Below are 10,015 nucleotides of genomic sequence, written 5' to 3'. Positions count from 1 at the left end.
CATTTTCTAAGAGAGAACCACCTACTCATAAGTTGAGGTCAAGATATTCCATTCCAATCATATGAATCTTGATCTCTGGCCCTCTCCAAGTTTCTTTCCACTCAAATCATCTTCCCACCAAATACAAATCTATGAGAGAGAATTGAGTGTTGGGGATAATATCATTTGAAGCACAAGAGCAAGGAGTTCATCATCAACACACCATCTATTACCTTTTGGAGAGTGGTGTCTCCTAGATTGGTTAGGTGTCACTTGGGAGACTCCGTCAAGATTGTGGAGTTGAACCAAGAAGTTTGTACGGGCAAGGAGATCGCCTACTTCGTGAAGATCTACCCTAGTGAGGCAAGTCCTTCGTGGGCGTGCCATGATGGGATAGACAAGGTTGCTTCTTCGTGAACCCTTCGTGGGTGGATCCCTCCGTGGACTCGTGCAACCGTTACCCTTCGTGGGTTGAAGTCACCATCGACGTGGATGTACGATAGCACCACCTATCGGAACCACGCCAAAAATCTCCGTGTCTACATTGCGTTTGCTCCCTCCAAACTCCTCTCTTTACCTTCATGTGCAATGTTTTACATTCCGCTGCTATACTCTTAGAATTGCATGTGTAGGTTGATTGCTTGACTAGTGCTAAGTTGCTAAAATATGCCAAGACTTAAAATTGAGAAAAGGCTAGATCTTTATTTGGTCAAGTTGTCTAACCATCCCCTCTAGACTTACTTTCGATCCTACAGGATTTTTATAGCAGGCTGGTAAGCATTGGGATTTTGGGGGATTTCACCGAGTTGGGCGGGAAGCTTGCGCGGGGACCTGCGAGTTTGCGTGGGAACAGGCTCACCGATGATTCATTGGCGCCACCGTTTGGCGAAAAGAACGCCCCCGCGCGCTGCGCAAGCTTGCGCTGTAAGCTGTCTGCGACAGCGGGGCGACAAGACGTGCGAGAGAAGGACGAAAGGCCACATACATATACGGTTAATAAAAAAAGTTTGTGATTTAATTACCTACTATACCCCCGTCCTGGTTTATAAGTATGATTTAACTAATAAAATACAAATGCATGTCGCCAAAGATTATATAATTGGACTCGTATTTGAACATAGTTTCCAATTATATAATTTTTGTAGCATGCATTAACATTTTGTTGGTTAAATTTAAAGGCAAAGTACGGCACATAATATAAAGGGGACTATAGACTAGACGGAGGTGGTAGCACACGGCCGCTCTCTACGTAGCGACGCAACTGTCGGCCAACTTGTAGGCGACCATTTCCTGTGTGTTTCAACTGCTCTATGCGTGTGGTTGCTTGTGATTTAGGCGGCCGCGGCGCGCTCTGCTCGCGTCCCGCCGCGCGCGCTCTGCTCTCGCGTCCCTCCGGGTGCTCTGCCCTCGTCCCTCCACGCGCGCTGCTAGTGTTTGTGATCGGTGCACGATCACGCACATTCATGTGCATGCGGTTGCGCCGGGCGCGGCGCGACGATGCAGTTACCCGCTACAAAAACTGTCATGCGGACGCGCCGAGAATCCATGCCGCCCGACCACCTTTTATTCCTGCAGCCATTTACCTTCATCTCCCATCTCATACGACACAATAAGCATACCCACGAGGACACATACAAAGAGGACATCCGGCGGTTCCAATGGCGCTCCCCGTGGCTCCAATGGCGCTCCCAGCGGCCGACGACGACAACGATGAGCAGTTCACCACGCAACACGTCGTGGACATGCACGTGAGGGGGAAGGCTCTCTCGGTGGTGTACACGAACGATCCGGTCTCGGTGGAGAGCTCCATCCAAACTATGGAGCAGTTCCTTGCCAAGGACAAGTACCAAGTGGTCGGTTTCAACCTTGAGTACACCATGGGTCGTGCCGGGCATGATCAAAAGTTTGCCATCACCCAGTTGTGCATGCGACATGACGTCGTCGTCTACCACTACCACCTGGCCACAACGCCTGCGAGCATTTCTTCAGGTTTATCAACATCTTCGACTACAGTTTCACTGCGGTGGACACCACCAACGATCTAAAAGCGCTCAAAGTTTCAGGCTTGAAATGCCCGAATCTTGTCAACATCCAGCGCGACTACAAGGTCTGGGGCAGCGACAAAAACAAACTGAACTCCCTGGTTGACCTCGCCTCGGCCATCATCGACCCCTACTACATGAAGATGAAGAATGAAAGCAATAAGGATAGGAACGCCTGGCACAATGTGTGGCATAAGAGACTGGATGAACGACATGTCAAGTACGCGGCCATGGACGCATACACAAGCTACAAGATGTATAGGTGGATCATTGACATGAGGAACTGTCCTCTTCCTGACCCAGACGAGGGATCGAGCCACATAGCAGTGGCAGGAGCGTCACAAGAAGTAGATGACTAGACGATCGTTTCTCCTACTTTAGAATGCATGCAATTGTTTATTGAGGTGTGTGCGAATGATCTGTATAGTTAATTATGTAATTGGATTATATATATGTGTGTGTGTGTGTTATTCTACTGTAGACAGAGCAAATCACACGGCTTATTAGCAGCAATCGTCTGTGTTATTATTGGTCTTCACACATATTTCTGATTACGAACCTGTTTGCCGCGTATCACACACATCTTGTTCAGTTGAACCGTTTCCATTATGTTGCCTAATCACACACGGTTCATCCTAGTGAACCGTATGCTACATATCACACACGCCTTCACCCGGTTGCCCGTTTCTTTTGTTCCTCCTCATCCCAAGCAGTTAATTGAACTGAACCATATGCCCTGCATCGCACACGCAACTAAAATCTAAATCGTGTTTGATGCATCTGTCATCGCAAACGTTCTGCACCTTTTTGATGAATTTTTTACACCACCGTTTGCAATTATGGCATCGCTCACAGTTTCGTTGAAGGGTCTCTAATCGTAGTGTCGCGTTTAGACCATCCTGCAGTAGTGCTAGTGAGACAAGGCTAGGAGTGGAGGGGGCAAGAGACATATGGAAGAAGGGAGAGAAAGTGAGGAAGGGGGCATTAATGGAGATGGTGGAGGGACAAAGGAGAGAGAGGGGGAGGGGGAGAATTGAAGGAAGAAGGAAGAAATCGAGTGGAAGAGGAAAGAGAAGGAAGGGGGAGGGAAAAGGTGGTAGATATTTTGGCATGCGAGCTTAGCAACAACACAGGAAAGAGTCAGTGCTACTACTACGCAGTAGCTGTAGCGCGAGCCTTATGACCGACGCTGCTGCTAAATGGGGCCCACCAGCCTCGTTGTATGGGTAGTGGCAATGCGGGTCATATGACCGCGTGGGGCTTATGGCCCGCGCTGCTACTATGGCTCGACCTGGGGGTACCGTTGGGCCCACTTATCAGCAGCGTGGGTTGTGCCCACCCGCGCTACTACTACGATGTACCTGTAGCGTTGGGATCCGACCCCCGCTACCGCTACCTAACTGTGGTGTGGGGCACTTACCCATCACTACTGCTAGGCATCTACCTATAAGGTACTCCCTCCATTCTTAAATATAAGCCTTTTATATATTTTAATATGAACTACATATAGATGTATATAGACATAATTTAGAGTGTAGATTCACTTATTTTGCTTCATATGTAGTTCATATAAGAATCTCTAAAAATACTTATATGTAGGAACGGAGGGAGTATTTTGTAGTAGTGCAGGGACGGGTATCTCAGTGCCTCCGTTGCGCCCGGTAGTTTAGGCTAGGTTTTTTTTTAATCCTTACAGGTGCAACGCTTAGAGGGATGATGGCGTATCTTCTTTGAGTTTGTCTTCCGCGCTTTGACCCCTCCACCCTCGAGTTCGTTCGCCTGGACGGAGTCGATAGAGCTTCGGCCTAGATTTCTACAGTCTCATAGAGGCAACGATGTTAGGGTTTTTTGTCATGTGTGCCTGATGGTGAGATTTGGTGTCAAGTGCTTCAGATTTAATCTAGGCTTCAACGGCAACAACTGCGGCTTCAAGACGCTGGTCCTTAGAGGCACATGCATAAAGCCATCGATAATGGGAAGCAGCGAAGCCACGCGTAGGCGCCTTGTTATGACGGTAGAGACCGGTCGGTGATCTAGGAAGCTTGATATGATTTTTGTTATGTTTGTGATCTACTCCCTCCGTAAACTAATATAAGAGCGTTTAGATCACTAAAGTAGTGATATATATTTTTTTATATTAGTCTACAGAGGAAGTATTTTTTATGAATTGTTATAATAATAGTTGTGGGATTTTTTTTAACGTGAAAAAGTTGCCGTGGAGGTCGGGGATCAGAGGCCTTGACTACCCCAGTCTAAACGCCGGGACCCGTTCGTCGGCTGCTTTCACTCCACGCGCTGCCAGCCAACTACCAGCCCATTTATTTTATTTCCTCATCCATTCGCACTCTCATCTGCTTGCCTACGTCACTACGTGGGAGTCCATTCTCTCTTTCAGTTGGTGGCCTGGTGCCGGTGCTTGAACGCATGACGCTGCGCGTGCCGCTCCGAGTCTGTTGGTGTTGAATGCTTCCGGTCCAGCTCCGCGGTTGCTTGGTCCGGATACGTGCATCTCCACCATCTGCTCCTATTTGTAAGGCCGGACGGATAAGGCGGCTTTAATTTTTCTTCGCATTCGCAAGGGTGGTACTTGGTGAAACTAATAGGCTCAAGGAGGACGGAGATTACTGATACACTTTCTCCGTCCCATAATATAAAACATTTTTGACACTTCCTCTGCCTCATAATATAAAAACGTTTTTAACATTAATGTGTTGTGCCAAAAGTCAAAACATTCTAATATTATAGGAGTACTTACTTTCTCTGTCTGAGTTTATTTACCCCTTTGTTTTTTTTGCAAATTTCATCATAAATGTAGCAAATAAAATATATAATATGTACTACAGATATCATTGAATTTGTATTTAAAATAGTTTCTTGTGGTATATCTTTTGTAGTACATACTTTATTTTTTATTAGTTAATTTTAAGATCAAAATTTAAGACAAAATATGAGGCGGGCTAATAAACCACGATGGAGGAAGTATTCATGCTTGAAATACCTAAACAAGTACCCTTGCCTAAGAAGATAGTAATGAACATAGTGATTTTTGGGTTGTTGTAACATCTAGATGCAGCGCACCGACCTGAGGTTGGATGGTTAGGAGGACCCTGGCATTCCCAGACCACTAGGGTTCAAGTCCTGTTACTCGCATTATTCCTGGATTTATTTCAGGATTTTCAGCGATGCGCGTTCAATAGGAGGAGATGTTCCCGTCGACTACAAGGTCAATGAGATGAAACGTTCCCATACTACGATGCAACGTTGGTGACTTCGTCAATCTCAAAATGATATGCCGGCACAATATCTCGGAGGTGCTCACAAGGGTATAATCTACATGTGTGTTCATAGGAATGAGGGTATGCACATATACATGAATGCCTGCATATGTATTGTGTTTTAGATCATATCAGAGCTCCTTGGGATGAAGTGTCAGCCCATTAGGACACTAGCACATTTGACTAATGGGCTGTATGTTTCTAGTCCAAGTGTTAGAAGCTAAAAGTTAAAGTTATATCATGGATAACAAAGTAAAGAATTGATGTGTCTTTTTGCGATGTATATAATAGAGGTATCTAATTGTATGGTTTTCTTGCGAGCAAGCTCAATTATATTTGTTTTCAGGACAATCACACACACACACACACACACACACACACACACACACACACACACACACACACATATATATATATATATATATATATATATATATATATATATATAATTTAACATAATCACAAACTGGACCTACGCTATCTTAATGTTTAATATCACCACTTCTTTCATTCGACACGTGAGCATAAGGATCCTAATTTATATCCAGCGGTTGAAACATGGGCCTTTTCCATAAGAAAACATAACACGTTTATAAACAGATATCCCTATTTTCATATTTGTTTCAATCTTCTCATGACAGGGGTTACAAAGCTAAGTTGTCAAGGTTCCGTAGGGCTATGAAGACCTTTTCTTTTCTGCGGTTAGGGCTATGAAGACCTACGACTGTATGAAGGGTGATCGTGCCATAGAATGTGTCGTCTTTGTCAAGGTATAAGTGTATTATTTTGTCAAAAATATCTTACAAAACCAGGTGAAAGTTTTACAAAATAAGTTTTTTTTTTAAGAAACACAAATAAGAAAATTAGTTTCGACAACGTAGTGCCTTCAGGAAGACATACCCCGCCCCAACCCAACCCCACACACACTGACACACACGACCAACCCAAGAAAAGCTTGACCGCTCAGGACCTGTTTGGAAAAGAGACGTGTGGCAAGGTGTAAGCTGAAAGAACGTCCAGGTGGTTGAAAGCCAGCAGCCTCTTCTGCATACTTCAGCAGTGACCGCAGTCTTAGCTTCCTTGGGCAACAAAATTACCCAGCCATGGTCCCTTCAAGAACAAAATTGACGTCTCCGGAGCCAGTCCAAGGTTTCGGTACATACATATAAGAGGGAGCGTAACCTCCCCTGAGGTGTTCATCGACAGCCACCACAGCCGTCTCACATAAGATTTCTCTCACCTCTCGACACCTTCTGCGATTCCTGTCGCCTCCGGGGAAGACTCCACTTCTTGGGTTGCTGTTCCGAGACCACCAGGTGAGGATCATGGAGTTCTTGCTTTGATTGCTTAGAAGTTGACCCAGTCCTGTTCTTGGTCTGTGTTCTTTCTTGCTGGGGACTGGAATCGGTCCAACATGAGGCTCCGTGGCAGGAATGTTTATTTTGACTCTTGAGTTCTATGGGTGTTTTGACATTTGAAATCCAGCCGGTTTTGTTCTAAAGATGGATTCTAGAGCTCAGATATTGGTCTCAGTTCGTTTAGGTCACAAATGCACTTATGCACTCATCTTGTTAGAGCTGCTGTGGAGTTCCTGAAAGTCCGGGGTCATTTCAGCCGGCTGCTTGTTGTTAGTGCTTTATTCTTGTCTGACCGTTGACCATGTCACAAGAGCAGATTTCTTCTTTTCAATTCTCTTCCAAGTTGCTCAAAATCACTGCTTCACATGAAATTAATTCAGATTCTCCCAAACTTTCAGGAGAAGGTTCAGTTTATGGGATTGTATCGTCGCACGTGGTCTGAAGTTCTTGGCACAGAGATCTCCAGTCCGAGGACACACAAATTCGACATGGTTAACAAAATCCCAGCTCCTTGGGATGAACAGAAGAAGAACATGACACTGAAATCACAAGGCCAAGAACATCTCTTCTCCAAGGCCACACTGATGCACTCTGTGAGTTTCAAACAGTGGCGAGGAGGAGAGGAATCCACAGGTTCAGTTCAGAATAAGAGCAAACAGAGCATGGTAAATGGCAACCAAGACCGACGCAACTCTGACGCATTGAGCCCCAATGTTTCATCCAGCCCCAAATGTGAGCTTGATGCCGCAGCCGTGAAACTTCAAAAGGTTTACAAGAGTTACCGGACCAGGAGAAACCTCGCCGACTGCGCAGTCGTCGTAGAGGAGCTATGGTATGTATCAGTTTTTCTTCGGTTCTTGAGCATTAGAACAGCTAGTTTAACATTCAGAAGTTATAGAAGTTTTGACTCTTATCGCAGGTGGAAAGCACTGGACTTTGCATCACTGAAGCACAGCTCGATATCGTTCTTCAACGGCGGAAAGCCCGAAACGGCGGCGTCGCGGTGGGCGAGGGCAAGGACAAGAGCGGCTAAGGTGACTAGCATTCACTGATTCATCAAACTGGCTTCCTGGTGCCCTGTATTTTCATCAAACCTGCAGTTGAATGACGCGATTTTGTTTGGTGGTTCAGGTTGGCAAGGGGTTATCTAAGAACGGGAAGGCTCAGAAGCTGGCATTGCAGCACTGGCTCGAAGCTGTAAGTCACATGCTACTTAACTCTAGCACTAAACTAAGATCAGTAGGTACCAGTGTCCTACTGTCTACTGAGATTGTTGCAGATTGTTAATTACTAATGCTGCCATTTTATGCCTTCGGACAGATTGACCCTAGGCATCGATATGGGCACAATTTGCATATCTATTATGATGTCTGGTCCAGGAGTGAGAGTACGGAGCCCTTTTTCTATTGGTGAGTAAGCTGAGCTTATTATGCCTATTGTCTAGGCTTTAAATTCGCGCAAATTTTGGGAAGCTAGTAGACCAAATAATATGCTAACTGTTTAACATAATCTACAGGTTAGACATTGGGGAGGGCAAAGAAATAAATCTTGAGAATTGCCCTAGGAGTAAACTTCAGGGGCAGTGCGTCAAGTACCTTGGACCAGTATGTACATCAACCTAACACATCAGAAAAGTAACACTAAGTGTCGAATAATTGAGAACATCATCTAATCCTCTTTTTTCATCTTTTCAACAATAGCAAGAGAGGCAACACTATGAAGTTGTTATTGAGGGTGGCAAACTTATGTTCAAACAAACCGGGGTTCTTGTGCACACTTCGGATGACTCCAAGTGGATTTTTGTCCTCAGCACCACAAAGGCATTCTATGTTGGCCAGGTAAATGTTCTTGTTCTCTACACACCGGTTCACGTATGTACGCAATTCCTAGTCAAAGATACAATTCGCTGCATTGGTTCTGACGTTTTCTTCGGCTCTGGCATTGACGATGTGCAGAAGAAGAAAGGATCGTTTCAGCATTCCAGCTTCCTAGCTGGTGGAGCCATAACATGTGCTGGACGATTGGTGGTCAAAGATGGAATTCTCAAGGTATGTTCATGTAGAAATAATATCATTTTTTTTCTTCTTCTCAAAATACCTGACGGTGCTCCATTTCTTCAGGCAATATGGCCATACAGTGGCCACTACCTTCCAACGGAAGACAACTTCAGAGATTTCATTCGCTTCCTTCAGGAGAACGACGTTAGCCTCACCGATGTCAAGGTAAATACCAGATCATAACCATATCACGATTCACGAGATAGATAATTTCCTTACAAGAATTACAACTGCAAGTAAATCATCAGAACTGTTGCAAATGACGCGTGATTTGTTTCAGAAATCTGCTGTCGACAAACATGACGAGTACCCGTTGCTGAGCAACTCTGACGCTCAGCCTGAACATGTTGAGAATAACGATGCAGCAGGTGCCGCTGCTCAAGATCTGACAGAAGTTGAGATAGACGGCGTCCTCACCGGCGAGGCATATCATGGATCGGCCGACCACGATGACATGAGCGATGCTGAGGAAGATGCCGGCACTCCGGTGGACTCCCACACCACCGACACCGAAGAAGAAGAAGAGGCCAATAATATCTCAGAGCAGCGGCCGCCTGCAAGTGTCGATCGTAGCAAGAACCATCAGACGTGCCGGTGGTCGACGGGCACCGGTCCACGCATCCGGTGCGTGCGCGACTACCCGCAGGACCTCCAGTCCAGGGCCCTCGAGCACGTCAACCTCTCGCCCAGGCTCGCCGGCTCGCCGTCGAGGAAGAGGGACCCGGTGCCCTCGCCGCGCCCCAGCCCGGGGATGATACTCTCGCCGAGGCTCGCGTCCGTCGGGTTCCAGCCCCGGACGGTGTCTCTCACGCTCCCAGACTTCAAGAGGAGCAGATTGCAGTGAACAATCCTGTTTTCGCGTAGCAGATCAGGAATTCAGAATAACAACCGGTCCATTTTTCTTTCTACACAGGCAGTGTTTTTTTTTTGAGAATTCAGGGCAGTGATTCTTTGCAGCTGCTGCGTCAGCCCAAATTCTGAAAAACGCTACGTTAGCCGATTTCATTTTTTCCCTTCGAGTGAGCCAAAGACGCGGCGTCGCGCCGTCATCATCCCTCTATCATCACGGCCAGGCAAAACTTATCGTAGAAGACAATAGAAAAGTCATAGTGCTAAAGTCTCACAGGACCAGCACATTAGCACAACAACCACCACCGATAAAGGGAAGTGTAGATCGAAATGATCCAAACTATGTACACACGAACGGATACTGAATCCACGGTGATCCGCCGAAAACCACATTGATTGAACATCACAAAAAATCCACGGAAGACACGCCTCCACATGCCCTTCGATAACGCTAG

At 46.1% G+C, this 10,015-nt stretch overlaps 1 protein-coding gene across 1 annotated transcript; it reads left to right on the top strand.

Moving 5' to 3' along the window:
• Window positions 1–6,338: 6,338 nt before the first annotated feature.
• LOC125551219 (IQ domain-containing protein IQM5) lies at window positions 6,339–9,724 on the top strand. The gene is made up of 10 exons (XM_048714379.2): window positions 6,339–6,612; window positions 7,053–7,486; window positions 7,574–7,688; window positions 7,786–7,851; window positions 7,975–8,063; window positions 8,171–8,258; window positions 8,355–8,492; window positions 8,610–8,702; window positions 8,775–8,876; window positions 8,992–9,724. Exons 2-10 carry the CDS (start codon window positions 7,068–7,070, stop codon window positions 9,553–9,555), a joined length of 1,674 nt encoding a protein of 557 aa, XP_048570336.1. The 5' UTR covers window positions 6,339–6,612; window positions 7,053–7,067; the 3' UTR covers window positions 9,556–9,724.
• Window positions 9,725–10,015: the final 291 nt, after the last annotated feature.

Source organism: Triticum urartu, chromosome 1A (genome assembly GCF_056163025.1).
Source record: "Triticum urartu cultivar PI428250 chromosome 1A, HENAU_Tu73, whole genome shotgun sequence".
In the NCBI taxonomy this organism is placed as follows: Eukaryota; Viridiplantae; Streptophyta; class Magnoliopsida; order Poales; family Poaceae; genus Triticum; species Triticum urartu.
Note: the sequence above shows the minus strand (reverse complement) of the source record. Positions and strands in the feature narration are given on the sequence as shown.